The sequence below is a fragment of the Bos grunniens genome, chromosome 2 (genome assembly GCF_055505025.1).
Source record: "Bos grunniens cultivar Pamir isolate PY7600 chromosome 2, Bosgru_T2T1.0, whole genome shotgun sequence".
NCBI lineage: Eukaryota > Metazoa > Chordata > Mammalia > Artiodactyla > Bovidae > Bos > Bos grunniens.
In genome coordinates, this window is record NC_141166.1 from 65,138,974 (window position 1) to 65,160,344 (window position 21,371).

The 21,371-nt window shown below is 36.6% G+C and overlaps 1 protein-coding gene across 22 annotated transcripts in view; it reads right to left on the minus strand.

Annotated features, from left to right (window-relative positions):
• Window positions 1-21,371, minus strand: part of PTPN4 (protein tyrosine phosphatase non-receptor type 4) — a 190,883-nt gene that overhangs the window by 56,997 nt on the left and 112,515 nt on the right. For 17 of the 22 annotated variants that reach the window (XM_086349463.1, XM_086349429.1, XM_086349530.1 and 14 more), the window contains 3 exons: window positions 18,785-18,848; window positions 15,382-15,554; window positions 5,865-5,933 (listed from right to left, as the gene is read on the minus strand). In XM_086349463.1, the coding sequence (XP_086205589.1) occupies window positions 5,865-5,933; window positions 15,382-15,554; window positions 18,785-18,848 (306 nt within the window). Of the gene's footprint in view, window positions 1-114; window positions 189-2,947; window positions 2,993-4,834; window positions 4,975-5,864; window positions 5,934-15,381; window positions 15,555-18,784; window positions 18,849-21,371 lie in introns of those variants that run through there. The other 5 variants (XM_086349552.1, XM_086349549.1, XM_086349551.1 and 2 more) reach the window with 3 other exon arrangements.

Below are 21,371 nucleotides of genomic sequence, written 5' to 3' on the forward strand. Positions count from 1 at the left end.
AATGTAAACTGTTTAAGTGAGTCCACTAACCACAATCAGAGATCACCTATTTTCATTTTCTAAAAGAGGGAAAGAGTTACTTGAAGGAGGAAAAAAAAATCTAGTTATACTCACCTAATGTAAAGCAATAGAACACTTTACTGTTGTTAATAAACTAAACATGGATGGAAATGCTTTGCATTTAAAACTAAATTTCAAGGTATTTTATTTTATTAACAGTTTCAACCTCAGGGACCCACCCACTCAAGCTTGCTGTCTATGTTTCCTGTTCAGTGTGGAAATTTCAGAGAAAAAAATACCACACTTCATCAGTGTTTGCAATGTGGTAAATTTATTTTCTGACCATGGCACCTTATTTTTCTGTTGCATGGGAACATTTTTTTGTTTTTTTCTTAGATATTATATGACAATTGAAAAAGTCTGGAAGCAATTCAAAGAACTGATGTATCAGAAAAATAAAATAAATTAATATTTATTATTGCTGAAAAAGCAATCTTACATAAAAAAGTGTAAGGAGAAACCTTTTCTATCTATTTATACTGCCAACTGAAATCCCAAGGAGTAGGCAAGGACTCTAGAATTCTCTAATACGCTAACAGAATAATTAAATAATTGCTAAAAACCTCCAGGGTATTGTGATAGATGTGCATCAGATTACCACAATCCCAGAAAAGCTTAGTCTTTCAGAGCTAGTAAGATCATTAAAACAGTACTAATAAAAACCCCATCCTAGTGAGGACTTATTATTTCAAAGAGGATTCATATAATTCCAGCACAACAAAAGAAACATGACACTTCTTTGGAGCCCATCATATTGGAATTTTAGTTCTATTAGTCACTGAATAATACGTATTTGTTTTATAAGATAACCAATTAAAATAATTTCACACTTAATAATTTCACACTTTAATTATGTATATATAAAACAAAGAACTATCTGACCAGTGATCTTATTACTAAGTGAAGTAAGTCAGACAGAGAAAGGCAAGTATCATACAATACCCCTTATCACGTGGAATCTTCAAATGAACTCATTTACAAAACAGAAACAGACTCACAGACTTAGGAGAACAAACATGGTTATCAATGGGGAAAGCTGAGGGGCAGGGATAGATTGGGAGTTTGGGACTGACATGTACACACTGCTATATTTAAAATAGATAACCAAAAAACCTCAGATAAGCAGATGACACCACCCTTATGGCAAAAAGTGAAGAGGAACTAAAAAGCCTCTTAATGAAGGTAGAAGAGTAGAGTGAAAAAGTTGGCTTAAAGCTCAACATTCAGAAAACTAAGATCGTGGCATCTGGTCCCATCACTTTATGGGAAATAGATGGGGAAACAGTGGAAACAGTGTCAGACTTTATTTTTGGGGGCTCCAAAATCACTGCAGATGGTGACTGCAGCCATGAAATTAAAAGACGCTTACTCCTTGGAAGGAAAGTTATGACCAACCTAGATAGTATATTCAAAAGCAGAGATATTACTTTGCCAACAAAGGTCCATCTAGTCAAGACTATGGTTTTTCCAGTGGTCATGTATGGCTGTGAGAGTTGGACTGTGAAGGATGTGTGCCGAAGAATTGATGCTTTTGAACTGTGGTGTTGGAGAAGACTCTTGAGAGTCCCTTGGACTGCAAGGAGATCCAACCAGTCCATGCTAAAGGAGATCAGTCCTGGGTGTTCATTGGAAGGACTAATGCTAAAGCTGAAACTCCAATACTTTGGCCACCTCATTGGAAAAGACTCTGATGCTGGGAGGGGTTGGAGGCAGGAGGAGAAGGGGATGACAGAGGATGAGATGGCTGGATGGCATCACCAACTCGATGGACATGAGTTTGAGTGAACTCTGGGAGTTGGTGATGGATAGGGAGGCCTGGTGTGCTGCAATTCATGGGGTCGCAAAGAGTCGGACACGACTGAGCAACTGAACTGGACTGAACTGAACTGAACTGAACTGAAAGGCTTACTGTATAGCACAAGGAGTTCTGTTCAAGATTCTGTAATAACTGAAATGGAAAAAGAATTAATACTTGTATGTATGTAACTGAATCACTTTGCTGTCCACCTGAAACTAACACAACATTGTTAATCAACTATGCTGCTGCTGCTGCTAAGTCGCTTCAGTCGTGTCCGACTCTGTGCGACCCCATGGACGGCAGCCCACCAGGCTCCCCCGTCCCTGGGATTCTCCAGGCAAGAACACTGGAGTGGGTTGCCATTTCCTTCTCCAGTGCATGAAAGTGAAAAGTGAAAGTGAAGTCGCTCAGTCATGCCCAACTCTTAGGGACCCCATGGACTGCAGCCCACCAGGCTCCTCCATCCATGGGATTTTCCAGGCAAGAGTACTGGAGTGGGGTGCCATTGCCTTCTCCGTAATCAACTATACTCCAATATAAAATAAAATTTTTTAAAAAATTTAAATAAAATTGAAAAAATAAAACATATTGGGAACCACTCTGGGAAAAAAAGAACTAAGATGCAGATGTAACTATCTGCATATTTCTCAAAATCTGATATGCTCAAAATATTAAAGCATTAACACATACAAATAAAGGAAGTCACTTGCATGTGATATTAACATATAATACATCTATGATTTGGTATTCATATTAGAATATCATATTACAATAGAACCAGTTATGAAATCATGTTCAGTGTTTTTATAAATATCAAGCAGCAAAATAGTTAAGCTTCTTGTTAGGAAAAGAATAAAAAAATATAAGTATTTTGTTATGGTGCAGTTTTAACAAAGAAGAATCAGGAAAGTATTTATTTTGATTTTAACAAGTCTGAAAGGAGTGTTGCAAAAAAGTTATAGTACTAAGAACTAGAATAAACACATACATTCTAAGTTAAAGCAGAATTGATAGGAAGTAAATTATTTCTTTCTCAAGAGCAATTTCAAGGAAAATTATTTCAAATTAACATTCTGCTGTTCATTTTACCTTTATACAGGTCCTTAGAATTTTCTAACTGGAAACAAGGGTATCTATGACTGTAGAAAGGAGGAATTTGAATAATTTCAGTAGGCATATCTATTAGGGTAGATAACTTAAGTGTTCTTACTTTCTTTTCTCCTTTCTGAATAACCAAAACACTAACATGACACTAAGATTTATATTTAATAGAGAAATAGACAATATTTCCACCAATAAATCTAAAAATAAAAGCAAAAAAAAAATTTCAAAACTTCTTTGAACAAATGCCAAAATGAATTATATCATTCCAATTCAAGTTAAACTTATCACAGCAAAATGCCTATAGCCCTGACCAGCTAAATCTTTCCTATCAAGGCATTTTTCACCAACAATTTTCCAGTTGGGTAGATTATTCATACACAAATCAGGATGAAGGTAAATCAGGAAAGAAGAAAAAAAAAATTAAGTAAATTTTATTATTCGAACACACAAAAATCATGTTTTAATGATTTTATTTTGTTTCAAATGTCCTTACTCAAAGGCACTTGTAATATTATTTATTTTTACAAGCATTCCAGGAATACTGCTGGCACAGCCTCAGATTAAGTAATGACTCCTGACTCTGGAGGCAGATAAGTGGCAGAACAAAGGGAAGAATCTTAGAGTTAAAGCTACAGATTAGGCTAAAAGGACTTAGCTGTTTAAGATTTACTGACATAAATGACTGCAGATTTTTCAACACTGAAGAAAATTCCTATGATACGCTGCAGAAAAACAAGCAAGAAAAAGCATGAAACAATTTTTGAAACAAATATAGACATACATAGAAACATCTCGGTGAGTGTATATATGGTAAAATTTTGAACAGTAAACACTGTTTTGGGGTCAAATTTTTTCTTTACATTATTTGACATTGTTGGAACTTTGGAAAAAACTGAACTATCATTTATATGAGTAGAAAAAAATAAAGCAATTTATACTTTTAGAGGAAAGAAAAAAGAAACAAAAAACTTTTTACTCTAGAAACACAAAGCAGGGAGGTCTTTTGGATAAAGACTAAGAAGAAAATTAAAGTCAAAAACAAAATTGCCTAATTCTCATTTATTAAAACTCTCAGGCCTCCACTGGCAGCAGACTCTCAGCACAGGAACTCTTTAAAGAGCTGTGGCTACTACGGTGAATAAGACTGAGGAACTGCCATCCTCCTAGAGTTGACATCCTACTGCAGGAGACAGACAATAAATAGGATCATCGTTCACATCTGTGGCAGGGAAGGAATCAAACATTCACCTGTCTGATGCAGAACAGCAAAAACTACTGCAAAGAGGTTAAAAGTATGGTTAGAACCTAGGATACCTGGTTAGAATCTTGTCTGCATCCCTCACTATCTATATAACAATCTCAGGTATGTTGTTCAAACTTACTCAGTTTTCTCATTTGGATTAGATTTATTACAGTAATTCACTGAGTTTGAAAACTGTGAGTTAACATATAAAACCTGACTGGTACAGATAAGTACAAAATAAGTATTAGCCATTATGCAATTACCTGATCACCCTCTTTCCATTCACACCCCATACAGTGATCCTACCCCAGCAGCCAGGATAATCTTCCACCCTCCCCTATATTTTTATTTTGAATATTTCAAACATAAACAAAGTAGAAAGAAAAGTTTGATAAACTCCATGTACTCAGGACCCAGGTTTAGCAATCATCATCATGAGAATCTTGTTTTGCCTTTCCCACCAATTATTCTGAAGCAAATCCTAGAAACCATATATGATATTTGGAAATATTTCAGTTTATCACTCCAAAGCATGAGAATGCTACCATATTTTTTAAAAATATGTCAGTTTACATCCCTCCCACGCTCTCAGTCCCCGTGGCTCCTACTTAAGACTCCTAAGTCCTTACCATTCCCAGCACAGGGCCACAGAGACTCCAGCTGCCGCCTGCCACTTTGACCATTTCCTTGACTATGGCCTTGCACACTCTGGCCCATTATGGGCTCCAGCTTCACGGCCTTCCTTGCCACAGTCCTTTACCTACTGTAGGTCTCTGTGCACCAATTAGAGTTTAAACTTCATTAGACTCAAGATGTCTATCTTGTTCTTCACTGTATTTCCAGGGCCTGAAATAATGTTCAGCACAGTAGGTCTTCAATTTAATATTTGCTGCCACCAATCTGGTCATTCTCCCTCATCAGCTCTAATTATGTAATCATCTACTGGATAATACTGTTAGATTACTGCTCAGACATCTCAAACTAGACCTGTGCAGTTTAACTTTTCTATCACTATCCGTTTTCTCCTGTAACTCCTGTCCAATTTGCATCACTCCAATCTGGTAGTCTTTTCCAGATACTCCTGTCTCTCACATACCTCTACCAACTGGTCAAGGATTTGTGCTAGCTCTACCCACAAAGTAAATTCCTCAAATTTGTTCCCAATTAATCATTTCATTGCCAGTGTTTTAGTTCAGGCCTTGGCTATTTTCATTTGGATTACTGCCTAATTGGTCTCTGGGTATCCAGTCTTTACTTCCAAATCATTTTCTGTCCTTACTCATAAAACTATTCTCTAAACCACAAATCTGATCATGTCATCTCACTTTTAAAAACCAAATTGGTTATTTATAGATCTTAAAAAATGAAGATAACAAAACAGTACCCAAATAAAAAGCAACTTCTTAACAATATGATTTAAAGAAAGATGTAAATGGGCTGGATAATACATAAAATGAGTTATTATGTTTTTCAAAAGTGTTAACAAAAGGAAAAAAAAACTTCCAACAAAATGTAGCATTTTTTTCCTCAACATAATTTATTGTTTAACTAAAGACAGGATCATGTGGTAACTCTGTGATCATATGTGGGAAAAGAGTTTTCAGTAATTTTAATCTTGCTTTGAAAACAACTCAAGACACTGAATTAGATGTCACTTACCTTGCAAATACTCTGTCTTTATTTGCCTTTTCTTTGCCATACTGAACTGACTGAACTTCAGTTCGCCCACTGAAATATATAAAAATAATATATGTACATATATATATATGTACATATATATAAATATGTACAATAAGAAAACCTTAAAGAGAACCACAAGATAAAATGACAATACACAACATGATGAGATTACAATTACATGAGACGATATTTCTAGTGGAGAAAACAGAGCAGAGGTTAAAAAGAATGGACTATACTCCACTTCAATCTGGATGGATGAAACTTAATTACAGTTCTTCCATTAATGAACAAGGACTTGTTCCAAAGACACTGTTTTCAGGTACTCTTTCATTTGGAAGTTAGTGTGAAAGAAGTAATTTTGTGTGAGAGGAAACCCTCTCTGCTATGCCCTGGAAAGGCACTCCCTCTAGACTCAGAAATAGGCTGCTCTGTCCCAGCTCATATAAGCCCTGCCCTCACTCCCCAGTTCTGCGGTTTGGCTAGTGTCTTTACTACTACTACAACTGAAGTGACTTAGCACAGCACAACAGAGCACAATCAAGGGCCTGATACATGTGGACATCTTCAAAAACTAACTGCTCTTTCCCTGGGAAGCTTTTCTTCCTAATCTACTGATAATGATCATAGATATATCCTCAAATCTCTTCATGTCCAGATATAGGCAACTCCAGAAATTTTTATCAGAGAAGGAACAAAGGACAGAATGTGGTTGGGAGTTGGGTACTGTCTTGGAGCTGATCTGTCTCCAAGCACACCATTTATGTATGAGAATTTAGATTCCTCTGTGGTACTCCAATAGTTCATAGAAAATTTATTAAAAACTCGGTTCTCAGAAAACCCATTACCTGACATGTAACATACCTAAGTGAATAAACATAAATGTCTAGAATACCAAATAAAAAACCATTTACATATAGAAATTTAATATATACAAAAGCAGCCAAATACAGATTTCCAAAGCTAAGCAAGCAATTTTAAGATCATCTTCTACAGACAAGTATAGATAAATGTGAACAGAATGGCATGTTTGTTGAAGTTTTAATGGAAAAGTCAGAAAAATTATCATGATTTTAAAATTTAGATAAATTGATGTTTCTTGAGAAAATATATTTCCTCTAAGGATAAACTATACTTCCAACTGTGAACAAGGTAACAGATTTAGGTTCACTATTGCTTTGTATTTCCACACTAGAACAAGGACAATAATGCCCTGAATATTTTGGAACAGAGATAATAAGGGTATGTGTATGAGGAAGTTGATAGAGGAAGTACTAAATCCTCCGATATTCCAAATTCCATCCCTCAGTCTTCATAATATTTCAACATTTTAAGTATGACAATAGTTCTAGTATTCCTGTGTACATGCTACGTCCTAAGTCACTTCAGTAGTGTCTGACTTTTTGCAACCCTATGAACTGTAGCCCGCCAGGTTCCTTTGTCCATGGCATTCTCCAGGCAAGAATTCAGGAGTGGGTTGCCCATGCCCTGGTCCAGGGGATCTTCTAACCCTCAGATCAAACCTGCATCTCCTGTGACTCCTGAATTGCAGGCGAATTCTTTACCGCTGAAAACCGGGGAAGCCCCCCTAGTATTCCTAACCACTGCTTGTTATGAGGGAGGGAAAAAAGCATTTATCTAATGTGTATCCATTAGGCGTAGGACTGTGTCCAGACAAACATTTGTCCTGCTGCCATTCCTATATCATTTACAATACTATTAATCATTTAGGTGATTAAAGACATTTTGGATATGTCTTTTAAAGTTCTTAAGGACTAGAAAAATAAAACCTAACTTTTATAACTATAGACATACATGGTTTACTTATACACTCATTTAACTCCATGTTAACTGAGCTGCCAGAGGCCTCAATCCAGTCCTTCTCTGCTCAGCTCAGCTCTGCGGGAGGCTGGAGGTTCCTCTGCAAGCTGGCTTTCTGTTAGGTTCTGTTTTTTTCTGGTTGGAGACCAGAAAGTGGAGCAAGTCAGAAGCTGAGGACTGTCAAATGCTGGAGTTGCTGGGATAGAACACACAAAGAAACAGAACCCTGTGGATGGTGCCATCCGCAGTCAAAGCGGCACCTCCCTGACAGGTTCAGAAGCAACCTACAGTGCTCAACAGTGTAGCAGCAGGTCTAGATTTGTGGGCTCTATAGCCTATGAGTGACACAAGCTTCAAATCCTTAGGCATTACTCATTCTTCTTGTTTGCTTCTCCAAAAGCCCCCTTCCCTTTTGGATTTTTCAGTCTTTCTAACATCTGTGTAACCAGCTGCCATAATTGTTTTTATTTGAAAAATCAAAAAGGCTTTCTGTATTCCTGACTGATATGGTACTTTTCTGGTGAAGAGGATTCAAATGGGACACCACTACTCAAAAGGCTTAATTAACAAATTGAATTTCATAATAAAAATATATAAAGATTAAATTAAAATATGAGGGAGAAATTGTTTATATATCATATTATCCATAATATTATTCTATAAGGGTTATTATAATTAGAACACAGTGAAAAACTATACCATAATCTAAGAACAATAACTTCTGACAGTAAGATACTTGTCTTTAGAACAATGAGAAAATACCAGTTGGTGAAAGAATACAGGTTTATTTTACGTGATGCAAACAATATATATAAGCACAACAAAAAAGTAAACAGATTTAGCCACAGCCATACCCCTAAGAAATAAACCCCATTATAAGTAGGCAAAAATCATTCTGAAACTCTGTACATACATAGGAAAGGCTATAAATATGGACATAATGCTATTACAATGTCACTATGCTATATACGTCACAATAAAAATATTAAATGGATTTCCTTTGAATTAAAGGAAAGAAAAATGCTACCATTCATTATTTAAAAAAAAAAAAAAAAAGGAAAAGGAGAATAAAAAGGCCAGGGAAAAGCTTAAAAACTTAGCATATTAACATTTAATTGTTAATATGCATTCTCATAGTTCACTAGTCCCTGCTTTCTCTTGCCTTCTTAGTTTTATTATTGCTTGTACTTTGTCAAAGTTTACAACATATATTTTATGGGGGGTTTGCACTGGGTCTTCGTTGCTGCACATGGGCTTTCTCTAGCTGCGGTGAGCAGGGGCTATCTTCACTGTGGAGCACAGGCTGCTCAGTGTGGGGGTGTCTCTCATTGCGAAGCACAGGCTCTAGGCACATGCACTTACAGCATGGGGCCTCAGTAGCTGCGGCTCGTGGGCTCTGGAGCAAGGGTTCAGTAGCTGTGGTGTTTGGACTTTATTTGTTTGCATGTGGAATCTTCCTGGACCAGAAATAGAACCTGTGTCCTCTGCATTGGCAGGTGGATTCTTATCCACTGTACCACCAAGGAAGTTCATAATATTTTAATACTATGCTATAGTTTTAATTATCATAGTTGGTAAGGATTGGTTCCATATTTAAAGATTTTAATCTTTATTCTTAATTAGCTCATCAAGATTATTCTAGAGTCATTTTGATTTCTCTTGGATGACTTAAACTTACCATTAAAAAAAATTTTTTTTTCAAAATGAGGTCAGAGATGTTATATTCCCTGAGGTTTTGTATATGTGATAATGCCTATCTACTGGCCCTTGTTCTGAATGGGAACCTGGTTAAGTGTAATATTTTCTGCTTATTTTTTTCCTTTAAGACTTTGTAGACAAAGGGTGGCCCATAAGCTACATATAAACTTGAAGCAAGGTTTTATTTAGCATTTACAATGTTTAAAAATATTTAATCTAAAGTGATAAACTTCTAACAAGACTAATAAGGGATAATGACAAATTATCAATAACAAGAATGAGAGAAATGACAGTAGTAGATTCTAGAGATATTGAAAATATAATAGAGAAATATTGCAACTTTTATGCCAAAATACTAAAGAACTTAGACAAAACAAATTCCTTGAAAAAACATGAACTGTCAAAGCTCACCTAGGAAGAAAGAGAAAACCTGAACTGCTTCATTTGTGTTAAAGAAAAAAATGTGCTGTTCAAAAGCCTCCTGTATATCACACTTCTGCATTAGTAGAACAGAACAGGAAAATTCTATCAAATATTTAAAGGGAAATAATATTACTACAGAGACTCTTTTAGAAGACTGAAAATGAAGCAATACTTCCCAACTCATTCAATGACGCCAAAATTACCCTGACACTAAATCTGACAACAATATTACAAGAAAACTGAAGAGAAATATCCTTCATGGACATAGATGCAAACATTCTAAACTAAATGCAAGCAAACTGAATAAAATAATATATAAAAAGTATAACAGATCATAACTAAGTGGGGTTTCAGAAATGTAGGGTTACTTTACCACTTGAAAATTCAATCAATATAATTCAGCACATAAATAAAAAGAAAACCCATATGATCATTGTAATAGGTGAAGAAAAAGCTTTTGACAAAAATTAACATCTAATCCTAATAAAAACTTACCACAAATGAGAAATAGAGGAACTTCCTTAACATGCCTGATATACAGCATCTGTGAAAGCCCAAAACCAATAGCACACTTAAGAATGAAAGACTGAGTGTCCCCCACTAAGATAAGGAACAAGACATGATATTTGCTTTCACCACTTCTACTCAACACTATACTGGAGCTATCAGTAAAGAAAAAGAAATAAAAAAGATCACCACTACCCTGGCAGTCCAATGGTTAAGAATCCACCTGCCAATGCAGGGGACACCTATTCAATCACTGGTCCAGAAAGATCAAGATGGTGTGCCAAACTACTGAGCCCACATTCTAGAACCCACAAGTCACAACTACTGAGCCCATGTGCCACAACTACTGAAGCTTACATGCCCTAGAGCCTGAACTCTGCAACGAGAAGCCCGAACACAGAGAAAGCCTGCATGCAGCAATAAAGACCCAGCACAGCCAAAAATAAAACAAATAATTTGAAAAAAGATCAAACTGTAAAGGAAGAATTAAAACTGTCTTCATCCTCCAGGAAGAAAATCTGCTGGAAAAGAGTTTTTAAAAGCTCCTAGAAGACACAAGGTAAAGCAAAGTTTAAGAAAATCCAAGAGCAACATAAAAAAAAATTGCATTTCTAACTGTGATGAACAATCTGAAATTAAAACATAGTAAGACAACTTCTAATAGCATCAGCAACATGAAATAATTAAGGATACATTTGACAAAGATGTGAAAAAGCTATATACTGAAAACTACAAACAGAGGAATAAGATTTAAATAAAAAGATACCATGTTCCATGACTCAGAAAACTCAATACCATGTCAATTTTCCTGAAACTGATCTATAGTTTCAGCACAACTCCAATTAGATTTCCAGAAGTGTTTTTTGTAGAAACTGATCAGCTAATTCTAAAATTCAGATGGAAATGCAAACAACTTTTAAAAAGAACAAAGGTAGAAGACAAATACTACTGGATTTAAGACTGTTTATTTAACACCCATTTATTCTCTAGTTTTGCCAATATAGAGACACCCTCCTAGAAAAAGGCACTAAAATCCTTCCATTCACTTAAACACCCTGTGCTGAAAACACTGTGTTTCAAGGTTTTAACTATAAGACTCAAGTTCTCAACACTAATTCTTAAGTCTCATCTAGATTTCTCCCCATGGGTCCGGGGGAGATGATCAAAACACAGTGAAGAACATCTTAGGATTGTAGGCTCGGCTGGCCCAGAAGATTTTGCAGCTCCCTGACCACTTGGCTGGAGGATTTCAGGATTAGGACCCCAAATGGGCTGTGGCCACCAGCGGTGGAACACCACTGTCTTGGGTGCACCTGCCTGCCACCAACACGAATGGCACCCCAACTCCTCTTGTCCTCTTCACCACATATGCTGTGACCTGGAGTTTCTGGATTCCAGGCAATCTCTGTAAATACACCTGCTGCCTCAGCCCTGGTGACCCACACCAAGGGGGGAAAGACACACAGAACTGTTTTTCAACATAGCATCATTCCACACAAAATTATTTTCCTAAGCCTGCAGATTCTTTTTCATTGGAGGACATTCCCAAGGCTGTGAGTTTCTCCGACTCTGCGGCACCACTGTGAGAAGGCTGGCTGTGCGTGTCCAGTGCTGTGTGAGTTGGGCAAGCCCCTCTGGCTCCACGCTGGTGCACTCTCCTGAGAAGCTGAGGATGGGGCCCTGGACTCCGTAGCAGGACACCCATTTTGGGTGGGAAACTCAGGACCGCAGAGTACTTCTGTCCTGAAGTAACTCCTGGAGTGACAAAAGCCACATGCGCAGGACTACTCCACTGAGCAGCCGCACAGGACTGAGCTGGACCCACAGATGGGTCGTTGATGGCTGACCATTCTTGCCTATCTTCACAGGCTAAAAGTCACTGTCCTTCCTTTCCTGCCCATAACTGTACCTGCTGCTGTCACACATAAGGCAACCTCATGTTCTGGGACCAGCCAAGAACTGAGACCCTAGCAGGAGGCCCCTAGTTCATAGTAGACAAACTCCCCATTGAACAACTGCTACCTCATGGTGTTCTTGATGCTTCAGAATTGGAAAAGGATGGAGAGCACAGCAGTGTGCAGGCCACTTACCCCACCCCCACGATACCCTGAGGGGCACCAGAACCTCGCCTCACTCAGCCCCCCAAGCACAGACGACCTCCGTGCCCATCTGTCCTATGGGCCCTGGGCGCACCTCCAGCCACAGGCACCGAAGACAGAGGTGCAGGTGCAGGGCTCAGTGCATAGCAGGCTGTGAGGCCACCCAGACCTGCCATGGTCCCCAACATCTCATCTGCTGGGAAAGCTGGACTAAGACTCACTATTTAAAAAAGAGTCCAGAAATATGTCCACACAAATATGGACTACACTGATTTTCAGCAAAGGTGCAAAGGCAATGCTGTGGAGAAAGAATAAGCTTTTCAACAAAAAAATGCTGGAACAACTGGATATCCATATACAAAAAGATAAACTTCAATCCATACTTCACATCATATACAAAAACTACTTTCAAATGGATCACAGACCTAAATATAAGAGTTTAAACTATAAAACTCAGAAAAAAACAGAGGAATAAATCTCTCGGACTGTGGGTTAGGCAAAGATTTCTTAAATATGACAAAAGAAAGATCTATGAAAGAAAAAACTGGTAAACTGAACTTACCAAACTTATATGCTTTTCAGAAAACTAGCCACATGAAAAGATACCAGGAGGCAGTGGTCTGAATGTGGTGGAACTGGAACTCTCACAAACACTGCTGGCAGGTGCATAAAATGATGCAAGTTCTTTGGAAAACGACCAACAGTTTCTTAGAAAGTTAAACACACATCTACTATATGATTTGGTCATTCCACTCCTAGGGAACTTAAAGCAAATGTCCATACACATCCTTCCATACTAATGTCCACAGCAGCTTTATACCTAACAGTCCAAGCCCGAAAGCAACAAAAAGAAATGAACTATCAATCCAGGCAACAAAATGGATCAATTTCAGAATAATTATGCTGAGAAAAAGAGTATATAATAAACACAGAATATTTTAAATGTGTGCTTCAATTTATATAAAATCCTAGAAAATGCAAACTGATATTTAGGTGCAGAAAACACAACAGTGGCTACACAGAGACAAAGAGAGGTGGGAGAAAGGGCGTTTCAGAAGAGTATGAGGAAAATCCCAGGGTGGATATACTTACTGTCTTAATTGTGGTGTGGGTTCATGGATGTACATACATTATATATTCCAAACAAAAAATTTTAAACTTTAAAAATGGTAGCTTATTGTATATCAATTATATCTTAATAAAGCTTTTAAAAATGTAAAATCTGCCAGGACTAGGTCCACATTCCCCCAGGGGCAAGAACAGCCTGAAGGGCAAGTGTTGCTCCCATGCGAACCAGTATTTTCTTCTTAAATTATATAGTTCTTAAGCTCATTTTTCAAAAAGAACTATTTAATTTACTATTTAGTACTTGAATTTCCATGATGAGAAATCTGCCTCCTTCTTTTTTGTTTTGTTTGGCTGCACCACGTGGCATGCAGCATCTTAGTTCCTCGACAAGGAATCGAACCTGTGCCTCCTGCAGTGGAAGCACAGAGCCTTAACCACTGGACCACCAGGGAAGTCCATTGAGCTTACTTTTTTTCAAATTAATATCCAGGTAGAAATTTCATCCTGTTTCAGGGATGATTTTCTCCCAAAGTGGTTTCCTTAACTATCTTTTGTATCTATAGTCATCATGATTAGATTTTGTTTTCTATGGTACAGTCAGGGTAAATTACTTGATTTTTCTTTTTTCACCTGAGTCTGGTTTAAATCTGGTTAAAGACTGGTTACTATGACCTATTAATATTTTTATTGCCTAAATGAAGTGGTGTGTATATATTTACTGTGTATATCATATTTTCAAGAAGAGAGGGAATAAAAAATGCCGCAAAAGTGTAGTTCTTGTATAACAAGCCTGGTGGTCTTTAGGTTAGGGATGCAGTTTATCGAGGGAACACCGTTATGGTCTGCACTGCTCTCTCATGGGGCTCTCGTCTGTCCCTACTAAGATTTAGCACCAATAGATAAGACTGTTTGATTTTTCCTTGACTGTCACAATTGTTGTCATGTTGCTGCTGCTGCTAAGTCGCTTCAGTCGTGTCCGACTCTGTGCAACCCCAGAGACGGCAGCCCACCAGGCTCCCCTGTCCCTGGGATTCTCCAGGCAACAACACTGGAGTGGGTTGCCATTTCCTTCTCCAATGCATGAAAGTGAAAGTCAAAGTGAAGTTGCTCAGTCGTGTCCGACTCTTAGCGACCCCATGGACTGCAGCCCACCAGGCTCCTTGGTCCATGGGATATTCCAGGCAAGAGTACTGGAGTGGGGTGCCATTGCCTTCTCCGAACTATTGTCATACTCACTATCTAAATCTAATTACCTTTAAATTTACAAGTACTAATACCTTACTTTTCCCAATACTGTTTTTAGGATGGTGACAGGGAATCAATTATAACATCAAGCCAGTTAAGAATGTTCTGTGCCTATTTTGTGATTACAATTTCCTTAATTCTAGTTAAGTGCTGATAATGAGTTTTTGGGCTATTTTTACTACTTATTTGGAAGAAGATGTATTTTTGATGGTATATCCTGTACTACACTACATGCTGTGTTTTGTTTTTTCTGATTACATATAGGGCAATTATAAATGCTTGAGGTTTATAAATCTTTTCTGGGCCACACCTGAATATTCTCCTCATGAAAAGGTTTTCTTGTAAATATTTAACAAAGATACAATGGAAATTATAACATGAGTAGGTTGTAAATAATATGGTTGATTCTTTAGAAAACAATGACCTGGAATTGTCAATGGAACAAGTTTCTTAAGTCTGTTTATATGTTGAGAACCTACAGAACTTTTTGCTGATATAAATTAAGGAGGCCACATTTCACGGAGATTTTGACCCAGTTGGCATGTATGAGTAAGAGATTCTCTAGTTCAATAAACTAGACCTTTATTTAAGGGGAGGAAAAATCAACAGTAAAGAATCAAAGCATAAGCAATACTTACCAGTACCGGAATTTTGAACCTAATGTAAAATAATGTGCAAAAAAATTCTTTTGAGGTGGAAGTGGTCTGTCCAAACGGAAGAATGTGTGATGTTCTACACACGCTTTCCACAAGTTTTTACATGCTCTGTAGTTCACCATGTTAAATCCCAATAATGTTTCTCTAGATTCATGCTGTAATAAATGACAAAAGGCAGAGAATATCATGAAAATGTCAGAATCTAATGCTCCATTTATTTTTTACAGATAAATAGTCTAGTCCTACAAACACTAATCCTTCTTGTGTCTTTTCTGCTTATCCAATCGAGAACCAGTAATATAAATAGGTGGCAAAATGTGGACCTTATTTGGCAATGTTACAAATCATAGGAACTTTTACTTTAGAGTACAGTTAGAAATAAATGTAGGGCTTCCCTTGTGGCTCAGCTAGTAAAGAATCCGCCTGCAATGCGAGAGACCTAGGTTCGATCCCTTGGGTTAGGAAGATCCCCTGGAGAAGGGAAAGGCTACCCACTCCAGTATTCTGGCCTGGAGAATTCCATGGACTGTAGAGTCCATGGGGTCGCAAAGAGTCGGACACAACTGAGCAACTTTCACAAATAAATTTAAAACTTGATATATACCTATTTTCAAAACTTAATAGCTATAATCATTTTAAAATATAATCCTTGCCCACAAATTAAACTTTAAGATACATCAACATACCTTTCAACAATATTTTTAAATTTATAAATCTGTCTAGATTGTAAATAAGTAAATAAAAACATTCAGCACTTCAGAACACTATTTTGAAACTCATTTTAAAACTAAGTAGCAACAGAACAGAAGCATTCCTTTAACTTTTAAAACATTTGGCACCAATTACTATTTAAGTAAACAGTTTTTTTTTTACTATTTAAGTAAACAGTTTTTTTAAATCTATAGCAAGGCAGACACGTCATAAATGTAGAGCTCTGATTTTCAGTGACTGTAACCTTTGACCCTCCCAACCTGATTCAGAAATGTGTCATTAGCAGCACCTGTGAGTATCCTTCATCCTCCCTTTCTACCAGATTACCTCTGTAAAGGTGACTACCCTTCTGACTTTATGACCACAGGTTGTTATGTTTGTTTTCAATTTTACATACATGGACTCATTCATGTGTATCTTGACTTCTTTTGTTCATTATTATGTTTCTATATTCCTCCATTTAATTGTGAAGCAGTAATTGACTCATTTTCACTCTACACAGTATTCTATTGTATGACAAGACCACAGTTTATTTATCCACTTTTGACAGACATTTACTGTTTATAGCTTGGTAATGTAAAAATATCGCTCCTATGTATATTCCTGTATTTTGTCTAATGCATGTAGGTGTGAATTTTTGTTGTTGGATCATAGATGTCATGTGCTCACCTCTAGTAGATACCACCCAACAGTTTCCCAAGATGATTAGCTCAATATTCACTTCTTCCTACAAGCAATGAATGTTCCACATACTCCCAAATCACTGGGTTCACCAATCTTTTCATTACACTATTCTGATGGCTGTGAGGAATTATCACATTCTGGTTATAATTTGTATTTCTCTGCTGTTTAACGAGGTTCATGGTACTGGATGAGGAGATACTCTCAGTTCTGTTCTCAACTCTGGAGTGTCTGTTCAAGTCACTAATGTATTTCTGGATTGGCTTGGATATACAACGAAGGACATGGTGTGTGTGTTTATTATACACATATTCTATGCTATTTGCCATAGTTCTTAATTTTAACACAGTCCAAATTATCGATCTTCTCCTTTAATGTTCATTTTCCTTCTACATCCTATTAAGGCAATCTTTGCCTATCAAAAGGTCATGAAGATTTTTTTCTGTAACTAAAATACAGTAAAATGTCCATGTATAAATATTAAATAGTGATGCTAGAAAATGATATGTTAAAATATTACTTACTGATCATCAGAGAATTCTTAATTATGCATAAGAGTTGGCTTTGTATGTACTAACACTACCTCAGAGAATCGTTGTGAAGACTAAATGATATGAAAATAGTTGATACACATTATCAGGCACATAGTAAGATCTCCAGAAATGTTAGATACTATATTATTATTATTACAAATAACAAGAGTACCACAGGAAGCCAATGGAAAAATTGGCTTCAGTATCACCTCCTACAAATATAATTATCAAAAGTAAAATAAAATGTCTGTTCTCCAGTTTCCAGACATGATTTAATATATTTTATTCCTCTAAACATTTAAACATGTACAATAGTGTTCATTAACAGCATTAATCATAATAGCCACATTCAGAAATGGCAAAACTGTCCATTAAAATAATTAAGAATGAATAACTAATTGATAGTATATTCAGTCAGTAGAATTCCAAATAGCAATGGAGCAAAATACTGCTCTGTGTAACAACACAGATGAATCTCCCAATGCTAAGGGAAAGAAGGCAGACAAAAACATTCTGTGTGATTTCATATTTTAAAAGCTCAAAACAGGACAAACTAATTCATGATGCTACAAATGAGAATAATATTCAGCTTTTGGGAGAGTTAACAACTGTTACTGCATCAGCTCTGTTAGCAATAATACTAGCTTCTGAGGTGGTAGTAATGTTCTATATAATAACATTGTATATTATATACCTATCAAGCACTATACTTAATTTCTGCCTGATTTATTTCAAAAACTCTCTTCAAAAAACTTCCATATTTTGTGAATATAAATGATGATGAATTATACTTAATAGATCAAGATCCTCTATAAAATGCATTTGATTCAAATACATTTTGCACACATATAAACACCCTAAAATATGTGTTAATTTGTCAAGACTTCTAATAATGTCAAAGGATAAGGCTAATTTAATTCAGTGAAATAGATAAAAACTATTTATAAGATGACACTCTTTACAATACTGTACTTTCTACGATAACTCAACATGTTGTATTTATTGATAATATTAAAAAAGGACATTACCATTTCTAACAATGGCAGGAAATGTACTACACGTTCATGAACTACAAAGAAAACTAAACACTCAGATTCCCTACAATGAAATGAACTTACATATAAAAGGAAGTGCTACAGATTTAGTTTAAAAAAAAGAAAGGTACAAAGAAAAAGGACATATAAATCCTCAATTACTGACCTTATGAATAGAATACGGGGACTGACAATGAATATCACAACTGAAATTAGTTTCTATGTTCAAGAGACAGCAGAACAGCTATCTAGAATAACCTCAGATCAGAACCACAGAAACACTGGAGAAATAATTTGTCACAAACTATAAATTAACTTAGTTGGCAGTTATTAATAGTATTAATAACACTTTTATTTACACTAAAAGTTCTGTAATGAATATTTATTTCTTTATAAACAATTTATATTAATAAGAACAATACTTACCAATTCTTTTCTTAACTGAATAAAAAACTGTTTGCACTTAAAAGAAATTTTCACAATTTTCAACCTGGATAAAAAGAGAATGAATTGAAGTATTTAAAATATTGAACAAATATAAAAGTATCAACCAAAGAGTAGTTAAAAATAATCTTTTAATTGCATGTTTAGCAATATCTATTTAACTATATGTACATATACACCAAATAATATATATATACATATATACATTAAAAAATCAAAAGTTTTTGGTGTGTCATGAAAAAATAATTAGAATTTATACACTAAGTTGAGCTATTTTACCAGAACATTTACTGAGAACTTATCCATTTTTCAATTTTGTATCCAAAATTTACATAAAAACACATATTACAAGTTAAAATTTCAAGAATACCAAAAATATAGTTTATTTATTCTTTAAAACTACAAGTAGTTTCCTTGTTCTGCATGCAAAGAGCTTAGAAATCACCACTACATCCTAGCAACAAGTAAAGAGCTAAACAGACTTAAACATCATCAATTCTTCTTGGATCCGAAAGAAAGAGAAGAGCACAGAGCAAACTCTACCTCTGAGATTTGAGATATGAACAGCTGAGTACAGGGAATCAGAGCTTCCCAGGGAAGAGAACTGGGAGCAGAAACCATCAGAGGAAGCAGTGCCAGGGTAGGAAAACCTGAACTGTATTTCATGAATTGTTGAAAGCTCAGCATGGTTAACTATGAGAGTGAAAAACTCCAAGAGGACCCAGTCATAGGAAGGCCCTCACAGAATTCTAAGATTTATCTCCAGAAGCTCAAACAAATTCCAACAGTAAATATCAGAGGAAAATACCCTCAGGTTTCCAACAGGGAAAGGGGAAAAGAAACCATGTTGAAATAGGCCAGAGCACTCTGCTCTTAACAAGGTCTGCATTTAGGGGGGAAACAAGTTAACAAGAGCCTTAAATGATCCAGGGAAAGAAAATACCCGATTTCAGTCCACTCTAGAAATCTTGTCCCACCCAAAGAGGGAGAAAAAATTAAGAAACACTTGTGAAGCTCACAATCCAGAGGTTGAGGCTCAGAAAAACACAAAGCTAATCACAAGACTACACCCCCCACTCCCCCCAACCCAACCCCCACCTCATCACTACATTCAGTTCAGTTCAGTCGCTCAGTTGTGTCTGACTCTTTGCAACCCCATGGGTCGCAGCACGCCAGACCTCCCTGTCCATCACCAACTCCCGGAGTTCACTCAGACGCACGTCCATTGAGTCAGTGATGCCATCCAGCCATCTCATCCTCTGTCGTCCCCTTCTCCTCCTGCCCCCAATCCCTCCCAGCATCAGAGTCTTTTCCAATGAGTCAACTCTTCGCATGAGGCGGCCAAAGTACTGGAGTTTCAGCTTTAGCATCATTCCTTCCAAAGAAATCCCAGGGCTGATCTCCTTCACAATGGACTGGATGGATCTCCTTGCTTTCCAAGGGACTCTCAAGAGTCTTCTCCAACACCAAAGTTCAAAAGCATCAATTCTTCGGTGCTCAGCCTTCTTCACAGTCCAACTCTCACTTGCATACATGACCACTGGAAAAACCATAGCCTTGACTAGACGGACCTTTGTTGGCAAAGTAATGTCTCTGCTTTTGAATATCCTATCTAGGTTGGTCATAACTTTCCTTCCAAGGAGTAAGCGTCTTTTAATTTCATGGCTACATTACTAAGAGCCTATTTACAGCAGTTCCTTTTACCAAGGTTACCAATCAACCCTGAATATTCATTGGAAGGACTGATGCTGAAGCTCCAACACTTTGGCTATGCTATGTGAAGACCCAACTCACTGGAAAAGACCTTTGATGCTGGGAAAAACTGAGGGCAGGAGGAGAAGGTGGTGACAGAGGATGAGATGGTTAGATGGCATCATTGACTCAAGGGACATGAGTTAAAACAAACTCCAGTACATAGTGAAAGATAGGGAAGCCTGGAATGCTGCAGTTCACAGGGTCGCAAAGAATCAGACACAACTTAGTGACTGAATAACAATCTTTTACCAGGATATCAGATCGGCCCATCAAGAAAAAATGACAAGGGATACCAAAAGGCAAAACAAACAATATAAAGACACAGTATGTATCAGGACCAGATGTGAAAGGAGTGCTGGAATTATCATTCTGAGAGTTTAAAACAACTTACTTAACATGCTAAGAGCTCCAGTGGATAAAGTAGAGAGCAAGAAAAGATAGGCAATGTAAGCACAGAAATGAAAATCATGAAAAAGGGTACCAAAATATAAAATTAATATTCAGAAACCAGTTCCACTTCTATACACTAACAACAAACTAACAGAAAGAGAAATTAAAACAATCCCATTTACTATCACAGTAAAGAGAATAAAATACCTGGGAATAAACCTACCTAAGAAAATGAAAGACATGTACTTGGAAAACTGAAACACACTGATGAAAGACACTGAAAATGATGCAAACATATGGAAAGATACACTGTATTTTTAGATTGGAAGAATTATTATTGTTAAAGTGACCAATTACCCAAAGAAATCTACATATTCAAGGCAATCTCTATCAAAATACCAATGCATTTTTCACAGAACTAGAA